Source organism: Cnephaeus nilssonii, assembly GCF_951640355.1.
Source record: "Cnephaeus nilssonii genome assembly, chromosome: 11".
Lineage (NCBI taxonomy): Eukaryota > Metazoa > Chordata > Mammalia > Chiroptera > Vespertilionidae > Cnephaeus > Cnephaeus nilssonii.
The window spans coordinates 33318995-33345359 of NC_137082.1; the positions used below are offsets into that span (position 1 = coordinate 33318995).

General features: G+C 47.4%; 1 protein-coding gene across 4 annotated transcripts in view; it reads right to left on the minus strand.

Annotated features, from left to right (window-relative positions):
• The window catches only part of BCL2L1 (BCL2 like 1), a 47149-nt gene extending 21943 nt beyond the window's left edge, over positions 1 to 25206 (minus strand). Inside the window, exons 1-2 of one of the 4 annotated variants that reach the window (XM_079784153.1) lie at positions 25068 to 25206; positions 23007 to 23700 (exon numbers count right to left, since the gene is read on the minus strand). In XM_079784153.1, the coding sequence (XP_079640279.1) occupies positions 23007 to 23570 (564 nt within the window). In that variant the 5' untranslated portion in view covers positions 23571 to 23700; positions 25068 to 25206. Of the gene's footprint in view, positions 1 to 23006; positions 23884 to 23961; positions 24938 to 25067 lie in introns of those variants that run through there. The other 3 variants (XM_079784154.1, XM_079784151.1, XM_079784152.1) reach the window with 3 other exon arrangements.
• Positions 25207 to 26365: the final 1159 nt, after the last annotated feature.

The window sequence follows — 26365 nt, forward strand, 5'->3', positions numbered from 1 at the left end:
GGAGCTAGAAATGCAACCACAAACTCTGGCTACCTGTATGGTGTCCAAAGGGTTAAGCTTGTTCCTCTGCCTGTGGGTGGGAGGGCAGGCGGCAGCTGGGGCACAGTGGGAGTCCCTGGCTCCAGCTGGCTTCAGCCAGGATCCGCCAGGATCAAGCACCACGCCCAGGAACTGGCACCTGGGGGAGAGGGGGGAGGGGAGGAGGCTATAGACAGGTGGCACCTGAAGCCCTCGGTGACCTGATACATATGAGGGACTGGGCCCAGTCAGATGGATGATGGCCTCCTCCTGTCGGAACCCCTCCATCTGGTAAGGAAGTGTCCTAGTGGCAGCTTGGAGCTGGTGAGAAGGGGAAGAGGGTCTGGGACTCCGGGTGGGGGTGGGGAAGGAACTGGGTGGGCTGGGCTCAGATACCAAGGGAGGCTGCTGGGATTAGCACCTGCTGAGAATGAGATTAGGTTTCCTGGGAAGAGCTCATCTATTTAATGTCCCCCAAAAGCTGTCTCCCTGTGGCTTTTCTCTGCTGGACAGATGGTGTCTGAGCTGCATCTTGGAGGGTGGGATCCTTGAGGGAGTGGTTGAGGTGGGGGTGGGACTTGCTGCCTGTTTGGTCATGGGATTCCCTGCTTTCCACAATAATGATCAGAGCTATCTCTTTTTTACTATATGCTTGGCACTACATCCTAAATCCTTCACACAAATTATCCCCATTTAGTTTTCAGCACCCAACTCCTATAGTCTAGACAGTAGATTTACATTTGAGTAAACTGAGGCTTGATAAAGTTAAAATCTTACCCAAAGTCAAACAGACCTGAATGCAGACAGTCGACTTCACAGCCCTCTTAGGAAACCATGACAGGCCATAACATCTTCCCCTTCTCATTAAATGGCAGCAAGCTCCTTCTAGCCAAAAATCTGGACTCCTCTCTTTTTTTCTATCTCACACCCCTTATGCAATCATCAGCAAATCCAGTTGGCCTGACCTTCAAGTTATATCGAAGTTCTGATCACTGCTCACTACTTCTGCCACACCTCCACCCTCATACAAACCACCATCACCGGCCCAGCTTCTTGTCTCTTGGCTCCGCCCTTGCTTGCATAGTGAAAACAGGGACTTTGGTTTGTTCACACTGTATGCCCAACCTATAGCTCAGTGCCTAACACATGGCAGGCATTCAATAAATATTTGTTAATGAACAAATGAATGAATGACCAACATCTCTCTCAGGAAATGACTCAGATTCAAAGGGGAAGAAGATCTGTCTTGGCTTTCACAGCCCTCATGACCTTCGGTAGCTGCAAGGCAGTGTAGTCAATGTCCTTTACTATTATGAACTGTCCTGGGTGTATACATATGCCATCATCACTGAGTCATCCACTTGTGCTTGCATACATGTGCACACGCACACACACACACACACACACACACACGCGCGCGCGCGCACACACACACACACACACACACACACACACACACACACACACGGGGACATGGAGCTGGAACAGGGCTGCTTCTGAGAAGAAATGAGCCCAGGGCACTAATTTTTAGGGAACTGTCCTCCGCCTGTCCCTGCACTGTATTCACTTTGGTTTTATTCTCATGAATAAAGAGTCACTGGAGGGTTCTGAACTGAAGAATGACAGGCTCTGACTTCTATTTTAGAAGGATCACTGGTTGCTATGTGCATTTGAAGGGGGCAAGGACTGGGCTAGTTCCCCTGACAAATAAGAAACAGCAATGGTACATACTGAGGACTTTACTCAGCAGTTTCCATTGTCAATATAGCACCTCAATAACTCCCTCAACATTCCTGTGAGGTGGGTTCTAGCAATAGCCACACTTTACAGAGAAGAAAACCTGTGAGGCTCTGAGCAGTAAAGTCATTTATCAAAGATTACACAGCAGAATGTCAGCATCCAAAGTCTGTCCTCTTCACACTTGAATAGGCTGCTCCAGCCAGCATCCATCCATAGCCTATCTGGCTCCAAAACCCAGGTCCAAGTTCACCCTTTCCAAGAAGCCTTCCCCAACCTTCCCCAATGGGCTGTCCCCTCTTTTGAGAACCTATCTACAGGGCCACCATTCACTGAGTGTTCCCTGGGTGCTGGGCACACTGCTGAATGCTTTATATAATGTGTAATATTCCAATAACCTAAGGAGCCACATACCCTGATAATATCCATTCTTCACATGAACAGTGGAGCTGAGAGAAGCAAAATCACAGAGCAAATAAGCTGTCTGCTGTCCTACTCACCTGGCACTGAGCCATCTTTTTATTACTTTCTTTTGATTTTCTTTCTTTTTTAATGTATTTCACTTTTTTTAAAAAAACATATTTTTATTGATTTCAGAGAGGAAGGGAGAGGGAGAGAGAGAGATAGAAACATCAATGATAAGAATCATTGACCAGCTGCCTCCTGCACGCCCCCAACTGGGGATTGAGCCCACAACCTGAGAATGTGCCCTTGACCAGAATCGAACCTGGGACCCTTCAGTCCATAGTCCGACGCTCTATCCACTGAGCCAAACCAACTAGGGCGAATTTCACTTTTTTTTTTCTTTTCTTTTTAGTCATTGGGTCAATGGGGATATTCACTAGATCATAGTGTGGTGGCTGCTCTGCTCTGAAATCTGTCTTTTTGTCCTCCTGACCAGATTTTAAATGCCTTAACAGCAAAGTCCACAAATAACATTTTGTTTGCCCATTCTACAGTGTTGGGCCTGAGCCTTGAACTTAAGGCAAATGAGATCAGAAGGATCAGGAGTTCTCGCTGAGGTGGAGGAGAGGGATGGGGGCCCTCCTGTGAACCCACCTATTCCTCAAGTCTTGAGGACAGCTTTCTCCAGGAAAATGCACCTTCTAGCTCTTTAAGAGCAGAAGCAGCACTGTTCCAACTAAGACCCTGTGGAGAGGTGAAATACCCGCACCCCAGCCTTGTTCCAAAGCGATGTGCAGAGTGGGAAGGAAGGGGCAATGACTTTCAGTTCCCGTTAATGTGTCTAGAAGCAGCAGCTGATTCAGCTAGATGATGTCACCTTCCCAAACCTCCTGACCAGCAGCTGAGATGGTAAAAGCAGGAAACGGGGATACTCAGCTGGCTAAGTCCAAACATGCCTCTGGCAAAGGCCAACAGTAATCCCAGGCTCTGGAGTACCCTCCTGCAGACAAGCAAAAAGCCCTCAGTTGGGAGGACTGTAGGTGTCCTTTAAGACTCACATTCCAAAATGTGTTCCCAACTCTCCTTTTGCTAAGTAGCTTTCTGCACATCCTGAGCTAACAATGCTTCATTTATTCCGAGGGCGGAGCTGTGGAAAAAGCCTAGGTTTGGAGCCAGACCAATCGGGGTCTGAATCCAGATTCTACCATGGACCCTGGGCATGGAACTTCATCTCTCTGAACCTGTTTCCTCATTGGAAAAGAAACTGGGGCCAACAAACATCTTACCCTATAGACCGTGTGGGAGAATTAGATGAGAAAATTCATATAGAGTGCCTGACATGGGTATGTCAGGCACTCTATATGAAATGATAGTCACCATTATTCCCTTTGGATCTCTGTGAGGGAGGTGTGAAAGATCATCTTCATCCATAACACAAAGGGACACAAAGGCCCAGACCGGGCCCACGAGCATCAGTTGAGTATCTGTGTGGGTCCAAAGCTCAGATGAGCCAAGTTCAGTCTTGCCTTGCTTTTCTGTTTGTAAAATCTTTGCTTCAAATCTTCCCAGGCTGGCTCTTTCTCATTAATCTATTCTCAGGTCAAATGTCATCTCCTCAGAGAGGCGTTCCTTGACCTCCCTGTATAAAGTTGCTTCCCTAGACACTCCATCACTGTTTCATTTTCTTTACATGATTTAACCTTCTATCTGAAACCATCTTATTTGTTTGTTTCTCAGGCTAGCTGTCTCCCCCAGTAATATAAGATTTCTATGAAAGTAGTGTCCTTAACTGTCTTATTCTTTACAACAACCCTGACACTTAGCACAGGACCTGGCATGTAGTATATTCAATCAGCAGTTGGGAATCCATGTACATGGAGGGCCAACTTAAGCTATACATGGATTTTCTGCTGCAAGGAGGTCAGAGCCCCTAATCCCCTGCATTGTTCAAGGGTCAACTGTAGCTGGTGCTCAATAAACATCTGCTAAATCACCAAATGAATGCACATGGGATGGCCAAAGGCTAAACTGACAATGGCCCCCATACTTACTCCTCTGCTCACTGTCAGTTCAAGGTCCTGGCTGCCATTTCAGGTGCTGGCACTGCTATCTGGGAACCAATGGACCGACAGGTGGCCAGGATGGGCATCCATACCTGGCAATGACTCATCTATTGGGATACCAGGACTCCCAAGGAAGGCCTTGGAATCTTTCCCTGGCATTCGAGGCTCCCACAAATCTGCTCCAGCTGACTTTTCTGGTTTTATTATCTAATAAGAGAGACCCTTCCACCCACGCCTCATATTGACCTGCCACTGCTTATGGGTTTCTTTTTGAGAGTCCATCCCAGCCTGCACATCTTAGCTCTTGCAGACCTCCCCTCCCCCAGCTTGCGGGGAGCACCGGCCCCTCTTAACCCTGACTCTGTGATTAAGTCCCAGCACAAATCTCACCTCTTCTATTAAATACTTCTCTTATTTGGCATTTAGCATTTATTGTTACCTTTCACAAAATCTCTTTTTATGTGTATTATCTTTTCTAATTCAATTGGAAGTGTCTTAAGCGCAGAACTGGATCTTCAATGGTGATCTCTCCGTTAATAAATCTTCAGGGGAAAAGGCCCTCTTGAAAAAAGTTGGCTGGGTTCAGAGAGGTTTGGAAAGAGGGCCAGGCTCCTCCCTGCGGGACTGGCCCCTCCCTTTGGTAGACAAGGAGGAAGAGGAGATCATACTGTCTCAGTCCAGGAGCCCAGCTGATGAGGCAGTAAGGGAGCCAACAAATCTGGCACTATCACATGCAGCCTGGGACAATCCCCAGGTCATGTGTGTGACTGGGTTTTTGAGAAACCATCATTTTCAAGAATCTGGGCATAATTTAGTTATCAATCATAAAGAATAGTAGAAAGATTTTGCTCAGTTCAAAGGGATTTGTGTGGTATCCATTTTTGTAAACTAATCTTAGTTCTGGTTCCTGTCCCCTTACCATACTCTCCTTTCACTTGACTCTCCCTAGATATTTTATCCTTTTGGTTCTATACTTTGGTTTATTCTATCATTCTGGAACTTTTCTAAGTTGCCTCCAACTCTTTGTAAACAGAGTGAGGTTCCAATAAAAAATAACAGTTGGTCCAGTTTTCTTTAAAATGTTACAATGGTGTACAAAAAATTATTTTCCAAGTGACTCTATAACAATTAAAGACAAATGACAAAAATAATACATGTAAAGCATTCAGTATAGTGCTTGGCATTCAAAGATAAGGCAAAAAAACACTGTCAATTCTTATTAGCATCTCTTCTCTGGGCCTCAGTTTTCTCATGTGTAAATGAAAACAATGTCTTAGGTTTGTTCATTTGTTCATTCATTCATTTCAAAATCATTCACTGAATGTTTACTATCTGCAAGGAACAGTACTAGGCATTAAAGATGAAATGATGAACAAACTAAAGTCCTTAATATCATGGAGTGTATATCCTATTAGAAGAGACAAACAAAAACCAATTAAACAAAAAGAAAATTTTAGACAGAGTTAGTGCTATGACAAAAATACAAGAAGGTTAAAGACTAGAGAGTGATTTAGAAGTGCAGCTACTTCAGACCAAAGGCAAAGAGAACCTCTTAGAGGAAGTGACCTGTGAGCTAAGTCAACTAAAAGAACCAACAAGGCAAACACCAAGGGCAGAGCATTCCTGGCAGAGGAACAGCAACTACAAAGTCCCTCAGGCAGGGACAAGTATGCCAGGAACCAGAAACTGCAGGAGACCCCCGAGGCTTGAGTGCAGAAATGGAGGGGTAGAGGGATAGAGGATGAAGAGGCTGCCAGTATCAGATGAGGCAGGCCTGAGAGGCTTGGGTAAGAACTCTGGGTTTTATTCCAAGTGGGTGGAGGATAGTAAGCAAGTTGTGATAAGTTCTGAACTTGGTTTTTAAAAGATCACTTTGGCTGCAGTATTGGAGTAGAAGTGATTTTTAAAGCTTCTTTCCCCACTCCAAACTTCTTTTTCTCTGTCAATCTACACTCCCTGGAACTGGGTGCCAGAGCAAGAAAGATGATGCAGCCTCTTCACGAGAGGGAGCCAAGGAGTAGTTTCTGCTCTGGGCAGGATTAGGGAATGTGAATCACCTGGTTCTGCCAGTGATGGAGGGAGTGGCCCAATCAGGGAGGGGTGGGAATCCCAGTTTGGAAAACATCCCTAAGCCACCTGTATTGTCTCTGCCTCCAGTGTGGAAGTTTCTGCCATGACACAGTGCTCTGGAATGCCCTCCCTTCCCCTCCACAAACACACCCAATCTTCCGGTTACAGAGACAGAGTTGTACTTTGCATTCCTCCCAGGATTTAGCTCAAATCTAGCCTATAGGAAATGGTCGATAAAGAGCTACTGATTGATTAATGAAGAGAGGGAACATTCTCAGCCATTAAGCAAATATTAATGAGTACTATGCGTACTATGTTAGTCTCTGGGGATGCAAGCTGATTAAGATGGGTTTATTGACTTCACTGAGCTCAGAATTCAGCAGACAGACCAAAAACCACAGGCAGTGACAATGCTGGATACCAGAGAAACAGCAACAACATCTACAAGGCCCTCCTTATCCTGAGGTAGAACACGTGGGCGTTGGAGCCCAGACTGCCTGGGTTCAAATCACAACTTTTTTTTAAAATTATAAATTTGTTGTTTATTTACCTCCCTCTTTTCTATTTTAGGTTGGTTATCTTTTTCTCCCAAATCACAACTTCACCATTTACTAGCTGTGCATCTTTGGATAACTTCCTTACCCCTCACTATTCTCCTCTGTAAAATGATAATAATAGGAGTACCTACCTCAATGGTACTATTTTGAGAATTCAATGAATTAACACATATGAAACACTTAAGTGTAAGTGCTCAATAAACACTAGCTATTATTAAAATTACTGTAACGTCTGCGCTAAGCTTGACATATATGATCTTACTTCATCCTTACAAAAACCCTATGAGACAGGTATTATTACCTCCATTTTTCAGATAGGGGAACTGAGGCTCAGAAAGGGACAGGGATGTGCCATAATCAAACAGCTGCTACATGATGGAGCCTAGATTCAAACTCAGCTCTGAATTCAGAGCCCATAATTCCAATAATGAAATGATCCCATTCTCTTAAAAAGTCTCCAGCATGGTACAGGGGCCCCCATAAAGGGAGATGTGGTTATTACTCCCTTACTCCTGAAGATCTTCCAATAGTAGGTGCTGTGAAGCCCAGAGGAAAGGCCTCTTTTACCCTGACAGAGTCTGAGAAGAGTTCAAACGTAGTAAACATACTGACCTGGGTGCCAACCACAGGCTTTGCTCTGGAGTTCCATGGCTTCCCGTCACTGAGATTTGGAGTACTAATTTGGAACCACAACCAAGTAAATCAGACTCAGAAACTGCCCCCAGGTGCCAGACAGCTGCATGGATAGGCAGGTTGTTTCCTCAGGGTTGACTTCTTGTCTGGCCCTACATATCTCTCAGTTTCATTACTTAGCCACCAGCCTCATACCTGCACCTGCTGCATGACCTAGTCCCCGGAGACCCCAAGTCTTAGACTTGGGCCCCCTCCCTGGACCCTACCCCAAAGGGCCATTTCTGAGTGATTCCCTGGGGACTTCCTTGATATAGTAACCCCTAGGGTTCCATATGAATGTGGGTACTTTGAGCAAAGAGAAAATCTCCCTGAGTAGCAAACTGAGAGCAGGTAGAACAAGGGGTGGGTGTTCCTGTTCTGAATCAGAGGTAAGCGCAGGGTGAGGCCCGCTCTGCCTCCGGTTTATGTTTAAGCAGCACTGATCCTGGCCAGGTTAGCCTCTCACTCAGCGGTATACCCTAGATGGATAAGAACATCCAGGGGTTAGAAATTAATGCTCATTTCTACTTACCATTTGAGTCACACTCAGAAGCCTGGCCTTGCCTGGTAATCTGCCCACAGAAGGCTGAATCAATGAATGACCAAACTTCATAGTGGGAGGAAAGGAAAATTTGGTAAGCTTTTACTCTACATCAGACACTGTGCACACACCATTCATCGTTATGAATGTTGGTTCACTCAGTCACTAAACACTTAGCCACCAAGTGCTTAGCTGATAACAGTGAGAGTTTCCATCCTCAATAAGCTCAGAGCACCTTGCTTAGTCTTTCTTCCAACAATCCTGTGGAATAAATATTATTTCCTATTCATAGGTGTCCAGGCTTAGAGAAGTAAAGTTACTTGTCCAAACTCATGAAGCCAGATAAGTGAGAGAGCTAGGATATTACTTCCACTCAAGAAATGCTTGTTGGCCCTCGCCGGCTTGGCTCCGTGGATAGAGCATTGGCCTGCAGACCAAAGGGTCCTGGGTTTGATTCCAGTCAAGGGCATGTACCTCAGTTGCATGCTCCTCCCCAGCCAGGGCCCTGGTCAGGGTACGTACAGGAAGCAACCAATTGATTGTTTCTCTCATATCAATATTTCTCTCTGTCTTTCCCTCTCTCTTCCACTCTCTCAAAAAATCAATGGAAAAATATCCTTGAGCCAAAACCGGTTTGGCTCAGTGGATAGAGCGTCGGTCTGCGGACTGAAAGGTCCCGGGTTCGATTCCGGTCAAGGGCATGTACATTGATTGCGGGCACATCCCCGGTAGGGGGTGTGCAGGAGGCAGCTGGTCGATGTTTCTCTCTCATTGATGTTTCTAGCTCTCTGACCCTCTCCTTTCCTCTCTGTAAAAAAATCAATAAAATATATTTAAAAAAAAAAATCCTTGGGTGAGGATTAAAAAAAAAAAAAAGCTTGTTGGTTGAATGAATGAATAACAGAGCTATAGCTATGATCTCAGTCAAGGAGCAGCAATAAGACCAAACATTTATAGTTCTCAAAGTGCTTTTTCATCTATCATCTCCTTGGGCTTCACAGCTCACTCATAAGGGAGGCAAGTCGGGGGTTATCTTTCTTCAACAGATGAGGCAACAGGCAGAGCTTGGGCAAGAGCCTTAGAGCCACACAGTAAACAAGGACTGGGGCCATCCTGGAAAAACTCCAGAGTCCCCAAAACACCTTGTTTAATCAAACACATGCCAAGCACCTACTGTGTGCTAAGCATGCTTCTACACACTTTAAATACTCAATCCACTCAGTCAACAAATATGATTGAGCACTTTCTATATTCCAGGTTCTGTGGCAGGATCTAGAGATATAGCAGTGGATAAAGCAGAGGAAGAGTTCCCTGTTTATTGAAGGTACTTGGCAAAGATAAAAGGAAATATGCTGCCCCATTGCCAAATGCCTACTCTGCAACATTGGCCAAACCCTATAGTGTACAAAACATGACTTGGGGGTCCGGGTGAGGCCGTGTGCCCCTGGATCCAGGTGAGGCTGGGTCCCGGGTCCGGGTGAGGCCGTGGGCCCCTGGATCCGGGTGAGGCCACGCGACCCTGGGTCTGGGAGAGGCCACGGGCCCCTGGGTCCGGGGGAGACTAGATCCCGGGTCCGGGTGAGGCCGTGTGCCCCTGGATCCAGGTGAGGCTGGGTCCCGGGTCCGGGTGAGGCCGTGGGCCCCTGGATCCGGGTGAGGCCACGCGCCCCTGGGTCCGGGTAAGGCCACGTGCCCCTGGGTCAGGGTGAAGCTGGATCCCGGGTCCGGGTGAGGCCACGTGCCCCTGGGTCTGGGAGAGGCCACACGCCCCTGGGTCCGGCCGAGACCAAACCAGAGGGAGTCGGACCTGCATTACCACCATTTGTCCACCATCCAGAGCTGAGGGGTCAGTGCCGACATGTACTCATAAGGAACTGGTGGACATTGATATTGGGTCTCAAAAGAACTGTTGGTCCAGAAAGAAACTCACTACAGACTGATTCATTTGCCTGTCAGCATAACTATTATTGCTCGTCTCACATTCAGTTCTTATAAGTATATCTCTAGTGACACATGATTTCGCTCATCTAGGGGAAATGATGAACAACATAGACTGATGAACAAGAACAGAACCAGAAACAAGGAGGCATCGATCGGACTATCGGGCCTCAGAGGGAGGATAGGGGAGGGTGGGGGGAGGGGGGAGAGATCAAACAAAGGTCTTGTGTGCATGCATATGAGCCTAACCAATGGTTAAGTTCAACAGGGGGTTGGGGCATCCGTGGGGAGGGGTGTGGGATGGGAATGGGGGGATGAGGACAAATATGTGACACCTTAATCAATAAAGAAATTAAAACAAAACAAAACAAACAAAAAAAACATGACTTGGGGACCTTGTGGAGAAGGTTGAGTCCGTCCTGAGCTTCAGGAATCTTAAGATCTCCAAGCTCTTAGTTCAAAAGATAATCCACATACTTTATCAGCCTAAAAGTTTGCTTTTTAAAAAAATTTACTTACTTATTTGAATCAGAGAAAGAGAGAAAGAGAAAGAGAGAGAGAGGGAAATTGGTTTGTTGTTCCACATATTTATGCACTCATTGGTTGATTTTTGCATATGCCCTGACTGGGGATTTAACCCACAACCTTATGGTATCTGGTTGATACTCTAATCAGCTGAGCCTACCTGGCCAGTTTGCTCTTAAAAAGTAGCTCTAATAGCAATGACAGCAACTGGATCAACTGTGAAGGCAATATGATAAAAAACAGTAATAGTAGGGCCATACTGAGTAGTAATTATTATATGCCAGCCTACATCTTAACAGTGATGGCTTTCTCCCAGGGAGACAATGGAGAGGTAGGCATCAGGAATACCAGGAGCAGCTGCTGCCTGGAGGGCTGGTGCCTCCAGATCCCCCAACTCCACTGAGATTCTTCCTCACTCCACTGAGACGAGAAGGTAAGGTGGAAATGGTTAGGTATGCTCAAGCTATCCCTAGGGCAATAGGTGTCACCCATTCTGCTGAACGCCCAGGGAAGAAGTTTGTGACCTCTAGTTGCCATCTACCAAGCTCTGAGGGAGACACAGAAGGGAGGCTGTTGCAGAATAGTCTTTCCTCCCTGGGATGGGGTGGGGGAGCATACTAGGGAAGAAGCCTGATTGGTTCTTTACTCTCTTGGGCAAGAAGCCTATACATGTGATATGGTGCATGTCCTTCACATGGAACCCCTTTGGGGGAATGTCAGGGCACCTTTTGGACTCAAGTAGCCTCAGAAAGGAGAGACTGGCACAACCCTGAACTGCAAGCTAAGCTAACAATTTCTAAGCATTGTAACTAGGTCATCAGGTTCCTGAAGAAGCCAGCTGTGGCTGGGGGTTGGGGAGGGAAATTTTTCGGCCTACCAAGATCCCTACTTCCCTTCAGGCCCCACCCTCCCCGAAATCTGCACCTGCTCCCAAGTGGACCCCTCCCCCCAGCTGGGCCCAGCTGTCAACGGCTCCCAATGCCCCGCCCCAGACTTCCACAGGCCAAAACCCCAGAAGGGGGGAGGTTGCTGTTGGGCAGGAGGCATCTTATTGCCACCTGAACTCTTCAGAAGGGAGCCATGGGAAGGAGTGGCCTCTCTTGGGGGCTATTTCTTGCTCTATTAGGACAACAAGAAAGCTGGCCCCCTTTGGGCCGCCCTGGGTACCTTCCTGGCATTGTTGCCACAGGTGGCAAAAGACAGGTGATGTTTACCCGGCTGAGACCAGAATTGCCAAAAGGCTTCAATCAAGCTTTTGAATCTGCACCTGGCCCAGAGCCCCAAAATAACAACCAGGGCAGCCTACCTGATCTGCAGGTCGCAGGTGCTTCTGTCTGCTGAGCCCCGGCTGACAAGGGATTCTCTTTCCCAGGGGTTACTGGAGACCTAGTTGCATCCCTCTGGTGATGGGCCTCTCCCCACTGGACCCACCTCTACCATCCACCACCCCCATCCCTCTTCCCAGAGGCCTCCATCAGTCACTGCTCCCTTTTTCATGACCAGGTGTACTGACAATCTACACCCTTTTCAGCCAGTCTGTCTCCTCACGGTCTCCCAAATGCTTCATACACAATCCACATTCCAGATCTGTCTGGGTGGTTCTTACCTATTGAGCCCACCCTTGCCACATTCTTTTCTTTTTTTTTTTAAAATGTATTTTATTGATTTTTTACAGAGAGGAAGGGAGAGGGATAGAGAGTTAGAAACATCGATGAGAGAGAAACATCGATCAGCTGCCTCCTGCACACCTCCTACTGGGGATGTGCCCGCAACCAAGGTACATGCCCTTGACCAGAATCGAACCTGGGGCCTTTCAGTCCGCAGGCCGATGCTCTATCTACTAAGCCAAACCGGTTTCAGCGCCACATTCTTTTCACCTACTGAAAGTCTTCATAGCCCATCTTCTTAACAGATAATAATGATGCCTTACATTGCTGAGCTTACTATACTATATGTCAGGCACTGTGCTAGGTGGGCTACAGAGTCACTCACTCACTCATTCAACAAATATGTGTTGAGTGTCTCCTATATGTCAAGCACTCTGCTAGTTGCTGGGGATGAGGGTAAAAATGAGACAAAGCCCCTACACTCTGGGAGTTCAGGTTTTACTGGAGGCAATAGACAGTAGACATGTAAACATGGGTAGCCTCTGAAGAGGTGATATGTGAGTTGAGACCTAAATGATAAGAACACAGCCTTAATTAGAGCTAGGGGAGGAGCAATCTAGGCAGAAGAACATAGCAGCCTATGAGAAAGAGATTATTGCTATTATCTTCATTTTATAGATGAGGAAACTGAGGACTCAGTGTGAATTACACAAAGCCACACTGCTGAGAAAACTAGTATTCAAGTCCCTAGTGACCTTTCCCCTTTCTGACATTCCACAACTGGCACAGAAGAGGGTCTGGGTTGGTGATGCAGTTGGCGAGGGAGAGGGTGCACACTGATGATGCAGACTGAGGGTGGAGGCCTCTAGGCCAAGTCATCAGCTGAGTAGCTTATGGTGGAAACGGGTTGGTTTGGCAGGGGTCCAGGGCACCTGTAGGACGCAGCCAGTGGGTCTGTCCTCTTCTGCTTTGGAGTCCACACCACAGATTTGGCACAGTTTGCCTGGAACCATTCATCGAGTGTTTTGGGTCTACTCCTACTGCTCCAAATGAGTTTGCTTCCTTAGAGACAGAGACATTTTTTGTAGCCTAACCTGCATCTAATAACAACAACCCTTCATGTTCACTGAGACCTGGCTGAGTCCTTGCCCAACCCCAGGCTCTGTGCCAAATACTCAAAATGAAATAAGCCAGTCTGGGCCTGCATAAAAGCACCAGATATATCTCAGTACAAGATGTACAAGGTGTGTTACTGTGGACACATTATAGAGCCTCTTGAAGCTCTGGATTCTCCATCTTCACATTAGAACAGTTGTGAGGATCAAACAAGATGATTATGTCAAGGGCATAAACATAGCACCTGGCAGTCAACATAGACTCTGTTATTATTACTAAAAAACACTTTTGTGTTTCACTTTCTGGCTTAAGCCTCGCTTACTCTGGTAGGTTGATATTACTAAGATTTATGAATGAAAATTTGAAGCTGATTTGCCTGGTGTTACGCCACCAGCAAGAAATCAAGCTAAGTTTCAAATCGGAGTTGAGTTTTATCTATGGGTGTGTTGAAGGTGATCAATACACACTAACTAGAATAAACCTTGCCTGACATGTCCGGGAACTAAAATCGGTAATGTATACAGTCTGATGACAGAAGGACACCAGCCAGGCCCAAGGTGTGGGGCATAAAAACATACCATTGAGGCATGCTGCTCACTGCAGTATCCACAGTGTCCCTAGCATTCAGCACATATAAAGCATTCATCAGTATTGGCTGATTTAACAAATGAAAAACTCTGAAGACATATCTGAGCAATTAACTAGCCTTAGGGGAAGCAGGCAACATCGATAATACCTACCTGCCTTACAAATGAGAACTCGGATTCTAAATCTGGCTCTGCCGTTTACTGTGGAACAAACCCGTGCCTTAGTTTCCTCCCTGAACTGGGACTGACCACCTAACCTACCTCACTGTAAAATGGTGTATACAAAGAAGTCTGGTAACTTATAAGGTATTATCATGCACATAAAAAGCAATTATCACCAGACAATAAGGCAGTAAAGTATGAAGTCAAACACCTGGAGTTTGAATCCCAGGTCCTCCTGGTACTAGCCTATGAGGCCCTGAACATGTCACTGTTCACTAAGCCTCAGTTTTCACAACCATAAAATGAAGATAACGCCACCTACCTTGTTGGTTTTTTAAGAATTAGAGATAATATAGGCTTCGGAGTAAGACAGAATTGGTTTCAAAGACAGACTCTGCCTCCTGCTAACTGAGTCCTTCCAAATCTGTCCTATGATAAGATTTTGAGATAATAACACAGAGATGTTGTTGGTAAAGGCCTGCCACACAGTGAGCACCGGATAAATGTCAATGATCATCTTGACACTGGTACAGTGCGGGTAGGGGGCACAGTACAGTGTTTAAAAGTGGGAGCTTGGAGGCTATCCTCCCAGGCTTTGCCACTTACTAACTGTGCTACCTTGCATAAGCTGCTTAACCTGTCTGTACCTCAGTTTCCTCATTTGTAAATGGGGATAATAATAGTACCAACTGCAGGGTGTTGTCTTTCGAATGGAATAAATTAATACATGTAAAGCACTTGAACAATGCTTGGCATAGAGTAAGCACTTGATAAATGTTAGGTGCTATTAATAGTGATGCTAACAATAATATTAATCACCAAGTAGAATAAGAAGGAGAGACTTGGACATAGGCATCCCATGGAATACTTTGAGAAGTTCCCAGGGAGCCGTTTCTGGGCAAGTTCTTAACCTCTGAGAGAAAAGCTTCTATGGAAAGGACCTGAGGCTGGAGGCTCCTGAGCAAAAAATCCCTGTCCCACTGACCAGGAGGCCAGCCTCTGGGGAGGCAAGTCAGGCTCCTTGGAAGGGACACTGTGTTCCCAGCCGCCTGACTCAGGGGAACAAAGGCACGTGTGTGTGGCCAGGGAGGAGGGAGGGCAATGTTTCCCTTTCAAGAGCAGAACAAAGGATCTGAGGCATAGTTGAGTGTGTTCCAATCCCCTCCCAAGCTATATCCCCCAGCCTCAGATGATTGTCCAACAAGGTTTTCAACCTAGCTTCCTGAAAGGTGCTGGGGAGCGGGGTGGAGTGGGGCAGGGGAGGGGGGCAGGCTCCACTTCACTCTTCCCTCTGTCATCAATCTCCAAGAGGCAAGATTTATATGTGACAAACCTCTAAGATCTCTCTTAGGAGTCTCCATCATGTGCGGGGGGAGCGGGGGAGGGGGGCACCTGGGGGAACTCAGGGTTAATGGATGACATGAGCCACTGCAAGTGACAGGCTAAATGTCCCTCTAGGGGAAGTCCAAGATTGGAACTGCTACTGAGTGAAGGAGCCATGGAGAGAACCCAGGAGTTCTGACCAATCCCCCAGTGTGGGGCTGGGAGAAAGGTCTGATAGTACTAAGTAGAAATGCATTTTCTAAATCTTTAAAGAATGATCAGAGGCTGGAGAGAGAAGCTGGGTGAAGGGTGAAGGGGAGGAAGCAAAGAAAGTAACTGACAAGAGGAAAGGGAGGGACACATCCAAAAAAAGTAGTTTGTGGAGGGGGGGAGCCTTTAGGGACATTACTTTCCAGTTTCCATACTCTCGCCAGCAGGAATCTGGCTGCTGGGTTGGGACAGGAAGCAGTCCATGGAAGTCATGGCAATGGCATTTCCTGAAGAGCAAGAGAAAAACCTCTAGTTCCGAGGGGAGCTCTGGAGTCTGCCCAAAAAGCCGTGTAGCTTAGAGCTAGCTGTAAGGCTCCAGCTTGCCCTGAGAGTCTCATCAGGGATGAAACCAAGTAGCAACGGTTCCAAAGGTAGTTTCTTTCCACACAAAAAAATTATTTGCAAAAATCAATATGTAGTAAATGGGAAGCCAGATGATGTGACTGAGGAAGCCCTAGGATGCAGCTGCTGTTTGCCGCTGGCTGATCCTAATAGTCACTACTCTGAGAGCCTTAAGACTTGAACTAACTCACTGCATCTTCAGAAAAAGGCACTATTATAGCCATTTACAAGTTAAAAGACTTGCTCAAGGTCACGTAGCAAGTAAGTGGTCAAGTCCTGATTTGAAAGGCCCAACCCTGCATCTTCCTCCTGATGTAACTTCCGGCAAGCTGCTTCATCTTTCTCAGCCAGATTTCCCTCTGGCTCACCACCCTGGGTGGCCATGAACATCAAAAAGACAAGGTGGATATGAAAGTGCTAAGCAGTAAAGTGCTACATAAATCTGGAGTATTATTAGTGTGGGGTCAGTGATAAATTTCCCTACATTGATACTGAGATTAGTTAACTTTTGCAGTTAAAGCACTGCAGCTTCTAACAGAAAAGAGCCATCCTAAAACATAACTAACGTGAAATATAATACCGGAGGAATCTGCCACAGGCCTAAGGCCAGTGAGAACCAGGATTCCTAGACTATCTACTTCAACCCTCCATCTTACAGATGAGGATAAAAATGAGACAAAGCCCCTACACTTGGGGCTGAAGTGACTTGGCCAAGGTGAGATAGGGAGTTGGAGCAGATTGAGAGCACAATTGGGATCCTGACTCTAGACGAGGGCTTGTACTACATGGCACAGGAACCCTATGGTGCTCCTGTTCTGACAGGAACACTGGTAAGGCATGTCTGCCCTGAGGGTCACTATTGCATCCAAAAAAAAGGAGGCTGGATACTGAAGATTCTGACATGAGTTCTGTGGCAAAGAACCAAGTATTGACTAGGACACTCAACATGTGCTAGGATCTATGCATCTTAGGCACACCTCATTAGGTCTTTTGAGGCAGGTATTATTTGTCCCAAGGATCAGGAAATTCAAGAAGCTAGCCCAAGGTCACACAGCTAGGTGTGGGTGCATCCAGACATGTGACAGTTATTCAGACAGAAATATTGTAGCAATGGAGGAGGATGATTCAGGATACCACAATTGGAGAGAATGATCCCTGAAGAACATCTAACTCCTTTAGTCCTCATTCTGTGATCTCTAAGTGGTTGAAAAATGTGGACCCATCAATACACTATGTGTAAGCCTGGTCTTATTTTTTAGTCCCTTTTCACCACTTCCACCTCTACCTCCTGATCCAAGCCACTATTTTTTTTCACCTGACAGTTGCACCAGCCTCTTCACTGGGCTCCCAGTGGCCACCCTTGAAGAATTCAGATCATTTCACCGCTGCTCCAAACCTCCTGGCCTCTCTCATTTAACCAAAACTAAGTCCTCATCAAAGCCTGTAATGTCCCATGTGATCTGACCTCCGACTACCTCTCCCCCCTCAATCTCAACCACTCTCCACTGTCACCTCTTACCACCCGTCCCTCTGTTTCTTCTCTAGCTGCATTGACCTTCTTGCTTAACCTTGAAAGTGCCAAGCATACACACTCCTGAGCCCATTTTCTCTCCTTAGAACACTCTTTATGCAGGTACCCACATCGTCCACTACTTCATCTTCTTCAGGTCTTGGCTCAAATACTAACTTTTGGTGATGCCTTTCCTGACCACTCTTAAAATTGCAGCCCCACCTCCCTTGCTAGGTATGCCCTATGCCTCAACCTGTTTTATTTTCTTCCTAGCACTTACTAACACCTAATATATGATATATATATATATATATATATATATATATATATATATATACATATATATGTATGTAATTACATGTTTAGTGTCTGTCTCTCCCCACTTGAATGTGAGCTCCACAAGGACAGAAAATTTGTTTTATTTAATGCTGTACCTCTGGTACCTAAGACAGCCCGGCATACAGTAGGAGTTTGATAAATACTGTTTGAATCGATGAATAAATGATCAGGTAAAGGGCAGTTTCCATTACTATTATTCTGGTTTAATACATATCTGTTTCTTCAGAAATTTATTGGGCATCTCTTTCAGCCTAAGACCTCTGTGCAGTGCTGAGGAAATAAGTATGGAAAACCAAGTATTGACTAGGACACTCAAGAAGCTTCTAAACCTAATAGAGATATGGTAAGTTTTAGAAATGTCTTCTTTACACTAATTTAAATTCTACCACTGTTATTTTCCTCTCATTAATGCAAGTTCTGCTGGGTACTATACTGATTTAAAAAAAAGGCTTAGCCCCTCTTCCTTCAGATATTTGAAACTGGTGATCATATTCTCCTGGGTCTTCTCTTCCCCAGGCTAAACAAAAAGACCCAGTGGGATTGTGTGACTCGAGTCTGCCAACTGAGAATGGGGAAGGCAGACTGCGGCTGGAGGAACAGAAAAGAAGCAGATCCAGGAGCAGAGTGACTTCTTCAAAGAGATGGAGTCCTTAGGGAAGACCCCATGGAATTAGGTTGGAGGTTGGGGCTAGGGACAAGACCCTGCTAATTAATGTAGTAGGAGATTATGTTGCTGTAGAAGAGCAGCTCACCGGGAATTACTCCTAAACTAACCATGCTAAACCCCCCAAAAAAACCCCAAACCACAGAGTTACTGAAAGAAAGCCCATAAAGAAAGGCTGAGGGTGCTGGAAAAGCCAAGGCTGCTGGGCATAGAAGAGGACACTCAAGCCCACTGGCCTCAGGACAGGTACCTGTTTGGGAAGAGACAGCTAACAACTGCTTCTTCCTGTAGCCCAAACAAATCAGGTGACGGGGTGACGGCCCCCACAAAAGTCGAGAAAACCCTCTGGGTTCCGTTGGGGCTCCCTGAAAAAATACCTGGGTATTTTTATACCAGAGGTTGAAGGGCTCCATAGGGCTAGTGGGGAAATTTGTGCTAGGAAGTCTAGAAAACCCTGCGATGGTGACAGAGTTTTAACAGCAACCTCAAATGTACATCCAGAAGAACTGGGTGCTTTGAGGGGGAGCCCCTGAAACACTTCTATCTCACTTTGGGACCTGAATGAGATTACTAAAAATTTCCACGTTTGGGGTTTCTAATGGGGTTTCCCCAAAACCACAGAGCTGCAACAGCTGCTGAGATCTGCAAAGGTCGCTGAGGTGTCTGAGCAGACATCTATCTACACAGAAGAAGCCAGACCAGGCAAGAAGAAACATACAGAAAGTAGACGACCACAGAGCCATGCAGACTGGAAAAGACCAAATTATGTATTCTCCCACACACACTTCACTGCTCTCAACAATGGTGTTTCCGTCTAGCTGTGGGGTTTCCCAGGGACAACAATCCCAAAATGTCTTAGCCCACCAGGGTCCTCACACCATAACTGTCCACATTCCCACTGGAAAGCCCCAGAAACACTCTGTCCCTCTAGGGAAGGTCACATTACATATACCATTTTGGGTGAACATCTCAGGGGCTGACTTTGTTTCCTCAGAAACTCTGGGGGCAAAGTTCAGTCTTCTGAGGCAGGTAGACTATTCAGTCTTCTGAGGCAGGTAGTCTATTCAAAAGGGGTGCTCCCACCCTACAATTAAGGCCCAGGAGGGGCCTTTGTTCTAGATCCTTTACTAGAGTCAAGCTATGGTCGGTGGCTATCATTATTCCATTTTACAGGGAGAGATGGGTGAACAAGAGACAAACAGGTTCCGCATCTTGCGAGGTGACCCTAAGCAAGCAAGCAGTGGTGTGGCTATGAGTCTGGAATTCCAGTCCTTGGAGCATCCCCTACAATTAAGTAGACATTCCCGGAGCAGGCCCTTCTTCCCACATGCACAATTCTTATCTATTGGTAGGGCCTGAGAGGGTCTTAACAATGAACAAATTAACAAGAAGCCCACTCTGACTGGGCAAACTCCTGACACCCACTTGAGTTTACCAGTGCAAGAATCTGAGTCTACATACTTGCCTTTGGGAACCTGCTACTGCCAATAAAGGCACTGTTCTTCCCGCAGCTCCCTAAACAATGCCAAGATCACAGAGCAGAGCGAGCACCTCCACAGGCATGTTTTACTCAGCCCAACAGCATCTGGCTTTCTGTGCTAGTCACTTTATTATTCCTTGGAGAACCTGATATGGATGGAAAGAGTTTTAGACTTTGGAATCAGGCCAACCTATGTGTAACTTCTCATTCAGTCACTTAACTGGCTGTGGGACACCTGGGGCCAGTCACTTAGCTTCACAGGTAAACTGGGAATAAACCTACCTACCTTAAAGGTTATTGTGTGGAATATATAAAATAGCATGTCATTTCCATGAGGAAAGGTACCATGTCTGGCTTATGGCCAGCATCTAAAACAGTGTATGTTTCATAGTAGATGCTCAATAAATTATAGCTGCATAAGTAAAAGACCTAAGACAATGCCTTGAACATAAGATATACTCCATAAAGGCTCATTTCCTTTCCTTTTTCTGTAGGGATGTTAAATTTAGAGAATACCCAAGGATGAAACAACCCATAACTCCTATTCTCATGGATCCCCTCCAGCCACATCCTCCTGGAAGGTTACGAGATGCCACTGTAGCAGCCAGTCGGTGCAGCTCAAACCAAATGGTACCTGAGAGGAAAGTGGGCAGGTACCTTCTACCCAAAAGATCCTGACTCACTCTAGCCAGTTTGGCTCAGTGGATAGAGCATCAACCTACGAACTGAAGGGTCCTGGGTTCGATTCCGGTCAAGGGCACATGCCTGAGTTGTGGGCTCGATCCCCAGGAGGCAGCTGATCAATGATTCTTTATCATCATTGATGTTTCTATCTCTCTTTCCCTCTCCCTTCCTCTCTAAAATCAATAAAATTAAAAAAAGAAAAAGAAAAAAGATCCTGAGTCAATACCTTATGGCCTCAGGGAAAATGCATGCCCAGAAATAGTTCTGACATAACTGGCTCGTCTGCACACATCCCCTCTGTTCACCAAGAGGAAGAAGTATATGGTATGTTGTCCAACGGGCTCTGATAATTCTTGAGCAGTGAGAGAAAATGGAATTTCAATCCAGTGGCTGTCTAATGAACTTGCCCAGTGCTGCTGTGTCTAAAACCTCTTTTCACATGCAACACTGAGGACTGGCATCTCTGGCCCAGGTAGCCCTCTGCAGAGGCTGGCTGGTAGACCAGGCAACTCTCCCAGATTGCCTTTTGTTAACAGCTGGCAACAACCTACCTGTGATTAGGACCACTGGCCAAAGACAACAGTCATGCAAAGTAGGCAAATGGCCCAAGTCTACCTAGAGATGCCTCAGAGGGTGTGTCTGAATGAAGCTTTGGAATCCTGTCCCTCCTGTAATCAGCTGAACAAATATTTGCCCCCAAAGAGAATCAAAGCAGGAGGGAATGAGAGGTCATTGAACAAACCAACAGGAACTATTTAATCATTTATCCCCCCCAGGCAGTTCATTTACAGAATGGCTTTCAAGTCTGGTCAGCCTTAGCTCAAGAGAGCCCTCTCCTTTACCTCCCCCAAGCCCACCCCAATCATCTGACCTCACTGACTTATCTCTTTGCCTTGTACAAGTGTCCAGTGGGAAGAGTTAATGAAGTTGCAAAGAAATGGGAAATAAGAGGGGGTGGGGTTCCAGAGCAAACTCAGAGGTCTCTGCTCATTCGTAAACTTTAGTGCCTGCCACGCCCTAGGCCCAGCCTATGGATAATTGCATTCTTGACATTCCTGAGTCCATGGTGCATGGCCCCTTCCATCTTAGTTTCTTCAATAGATGACTTATTTTGCACAGCCTGCTCAATTTTAGGGGTATTCTGAAGGGACAGAATACCTCTCATAAGCCCTCACCATAAGCCCTCACCTCCCCTAGGCAGGGAGATAGCAAGAAAATATGACCGAGGTCACTGTAGAATAGCAAAAATTGCCTACAATGACCACTGATACAGAATCTCTCACCACTATCTCATCCTGACTTGGTGACAAGCAAAAGAATTCTCTCTCCTGGGAAAGCAATGAGGCATGCCTCCTGGTCCCAACTACTACAGCAAACATGTTGGCGTCAGTCACTGTGCTCATATTAGCTCCAAGATTACAATACCCTGCAAGGCAAGGAGGGCGTGCCACATTTTTTTAGTGGAAGAAACTGAAGCTCAAGGTAAACTGATCTGTCCATTGTCACACAGCTAGTTAAGTACAGTGCTGGGACTCACACCCATGTCAGTTTGATTCTGAAGTCAGTCACTGAATCTTGATGTCCCATAAGCCCCACAGACTCAGTTCTTGCTTTGCCAGCAAACAGTGCTCAGTGAAGAGGCCCCAGGGCCCTGGCCGGAAAGCAATAGGCAGAACAGCTGGAGCTCCCCAACCGACCCTAGGTAGTGAAGTACAAAGTTCAGGCTTAATGTGTGACACAGCAAGAGCTCAGGAAACAGGCCAACCATGTAGAAAGTTGCACACTTTAGAGCAAAGGAACACAGGGGTGCAGCACAAACACAACTGGCCACTGCCCTAAAATCAGGCAATCCTCAGCCATCCAAGCCAGTGGGAACTCTGCCTGGCCTTGCCTTTTTCTGAGAGAATATCAGGTATGCAAACTTTAAAATAAAAGGAATTTGATGTGGGGGAGGGAAGCCCAGAACAGACTGACATCCCTGAGGGAGGTAAGAATGGAGGGGCTTACGGGTCACTGATACTCACTATCTTCTCTAGGCCTTATACTCATCACCCCTTTGGGTGGTGAGCCATTATGTCAGGGTGAGGGGAACACTGGACTGACTTCCCACTCTCAAATGAATAGGCTATGATTTCCTCCACTGAGAAACTGGAACACAGGTATGAAAGAGTGGGGTCATGAGGGTGACCAGGATGAAAAATGCCTGGTCCTTCAAGAACTAGGTCATCTGTTTTTTAGAACTGATAACCTTTTGCAGTACAGAGGCCAGTTCATGTCTCCTTAACAACATGTCCAGTAACCATCCAGCACAACAGGAAGAGATATGGGGAAAGGCTGATGAGATGTCTCTGAGCAGAGGCCAAGGAAAAGGGACACACAAGGGGCGTGGTCCTTACCCAGCCTCCGTTCTCCTGGATCCAAGGCTCTAGGTGGTCATTCAGGTAAGTGGCCATCCAAGTTGCAATCCGACTCACCAATACCTGCATCTCCTTGTCCACACTTTCCACGCACAGTGCCCCACCGAACGAGAAAAAGGCCACAATGCGACCCCAGTTCACCCCATCCCGGAAGAGTTCATTCACTACTTGCTCAAAGCTCTGATATGCTGTCCCTGGGGTGATGTGGAGCTGGGATGTCAGGTCACTGAACGCCCGCCGGTACCTCAGTTCAAACTCATCGCCCGCCTCCCTCAGCGCTTGCTTCACCGCTGCCATGGGAATCACCTCCCGGGCATCCAAGCTACTGCTGTGGCCAGTGGCTCCATTCACCGCAGGGCTGTCCACCAGGTGCCAGGATGGGTTGCCATTGATGGCACTGGGGGTCTCCACCTCTGCTTCAGTCCCTTCTGGGGCCTCAGTTCTGTTCTCTTCCACATCACTGAACTGACTCCAGCTGTATCCTTTCTGGGACAGCTTGTAGGAGAGAAAGTCAACCACCAGTTCCCGGTTGCTCTGAGACATTTTTATAACAGGGATGGGCTCCACCAGTCCATTGTCCAAAACACCTGCTCACTCACTGAGTCTGGTCTCTAGTTAGTGGTTGCCTTCTGAGATCCAAAGCCAAGATAAGGTTCTGAAGGGAGAGAAAGAGCTTCAGGGGGGGAAAAAAATAAAAAATTAATATGCAAGCCATTTAACCTACCACATCGCATTCCACCTCCAGATACCAGAACTGGTTTCTTTGTGGTTCTTGGGAAGGTCTGAGACTAGCTTCTCAAAGACTTGAAGTCAAATTGAAAGCACCCGTAGTCTCTGAACCATCACACCGGCCTTTTTTTTCCCCCCCCCACCCCGGCCACCTCCTTTTCCCCGAAGCTGTCGGCCCCCCATCCCCACCCCCCGCTCCACCTACATTCAAATACGTCTCAGGCAAAGGCAGGCAGGTGCAGTCCCCGGACGATCTTTTGTACCATTAGGTCCGGAGAGGAGGTGGCTGCCGGGATGCCGGTAACGCAACCGGCCTCACGGGCGGCTGGCAAAGAACCCAGCTGCGGCCGGAGGGATCCTGCGACCCTGCCGGCTGCGCGTCCAGAGGGCGACACAGGAATTACGAAGCTCAGGAACCGGCCGCCTCGCTTGCTTCCTCCTCCATCGCCCAGAATGAGGGCGGCCTCCTGCCACCGGCAGTCCAGCCCCCTCGCTCGAGCACGCTCCTTCGCTCTCTGCCTCCTACCGGGAGCCAGGAGAATTCTCCCAAAGGTGGCCGGTGCAGGCTGCAGGGTTTTTTGTTGTTGTTGTTTCTATTTAAGTACCGACCCCGGGTGAGGCTTCCGAAACCCCGAGAGGACTTCTCAATGGGGCTCAAGGTTTCGATGAGGGGCAGAGGAAAGGGAAAACTGCCTCGCATCTGAGGTCTGACTTCGGAAACGCCATCCCCGGGCCTTTCCGGGAGGCTGAAGGCCGGGGACCCCCCAGAAACGCCGCTGGTATTCTCTGAATTCCCCAAAGGCCCTGGACGCGGCGGCGGCGGTGGCGGTAGGGGATTGCCGGGTCCTCCATTTCCCGCACGGACACAATGGCCGCCGGCGCCCCGCACAAAGACCGGGTGAGGGTGAGGGTGAGGCGCCGGGCCTCTCCGGTCAGGGAGAAGGGTCGAGGCCTGCTCGAGGACCCTACAGCGGAGACCACGTTTTCCCGGAGCCCGGCTCCCGGCGGCTTCCTGGCGCCCCCGGGAGGGCTTGGGGCTGGGGGCTGCACCTCTCCGGAGCCGAGGTGGGTGGGCTGCGGCCTCGCGGCTCCTCCCGCGCCCGGGGCCGGGTACCCGCGGGGCCACCGCCCAGTTGCTAGGCAACCGCTCTCCCTCAGGGGCGCCCCCTAGACCTTTCTGGGAGAAGGGGTCTCGTCCCCGGCGGCCCGCCCCTATAACCAATCAGAGAGCCCAGTCGGCACGGAAGCGGGACGGCGAGGGCTCCCATTGGGCGCAGCGCCTGCCACACACAGGGGAGGCGGTGCTCTCACCTGTGAGCCCCGCGAGCCGTGGGGGGCCACATTCCCCCTTCGTCGGCCAGGTCGTTTCCAGATGCGAGGGCTCCTGGCGGCCGAGCTCCGCGCCGCTGACCCGGGCCGGCCTACCTGGCTGATGGCTCCCTCTGTCTCTTCCGAACGAGCCGGCCTCAGTTTCCCCTGAAGAGACCGGGAGAACTTGCAAGCTCAGTCACTTCCGGTGCCGCGGCAGCGCGCGCGAGCCCGAGACGCAAAGGGAGTGCACGCCTTGAGGACTGGCGTCAAGACCTGGAAGAGAGCGCCCCCTTGCCGTAGATCTCGGGAACCAAGGACGGGGGGGAAAAAAAAAACCAACGTTTACATTCATATTTCCATTCGTTCATTCATTTAGTCAGTCATTTTCATCTGTCAGCTCATATACCGAAAAAGCATTTCGTGTGGCTAAGAACATTGTGTTTAGGATTCCAACTCCAGTTAGTCAAGTTACTCAACAACCCTGTGCCTCAATTTTCTTAACTGTAAAATGGGTGAAAATCAACCTCCATCACTGAGTTACTGTGAAGATTAAAATAATTGATATTAGCCCTGTCTCCGCCCCCCCCCACACACACACACCGGTAGTTTAGTTGGTTAGATCATCGTCCTGATGCACCAGGGTTGGGAGTTGGCTGAAAGGTCAGAGCACATTCAAGGATCAATCAATGAATGCATAAGTTAGTGGAACGATAAATCGATGTGTTCTCTCTCTCTCTCTCTCTCTCTAATTAATAAATAAAAATAACAAATAAGAGTTATTATTTGTAAAGTCCGTAGAACGGTGTATGGTCCAGAGTATATGCTGCATGAATTCATCAAATGTAGTATTGTTTGGGTTGCTAAAGACAAAATTGGGAACAAGACAAGACACGTCCCTGACCTTTTAAACCCTTTAGATAGAGAGAGACAGTAAACAACTAAGAAAATGTACAAACAAGGTAATTTCAAATAGTGACTAGGGCTAGGAAGAAAGTAAATCAGGGTATTGTAATAAAGAGGGTGAAGGGAGAGTTGCTACCTTAGACTGGGTGTTCAAGAATGTAAGCACTGCCCAGTGAGGGAGAGAAGCATTTATTCAACAACTGTTTATGTAGGGTGACTAGGGATGTCCTCTAGTGTAAATTTAATTGATTAAAAATTAGGTATACAGGAAAATGGAATGTTAAAAATATACCAAAAAGCATAGATTAAAAAGTAAGTCCTCTTCTCACCCTACTTTCCAATCCCCAGTTCCCCTTATAGAGGTTCACTCTTATCTCTGTAGTCTTTCAGAGATG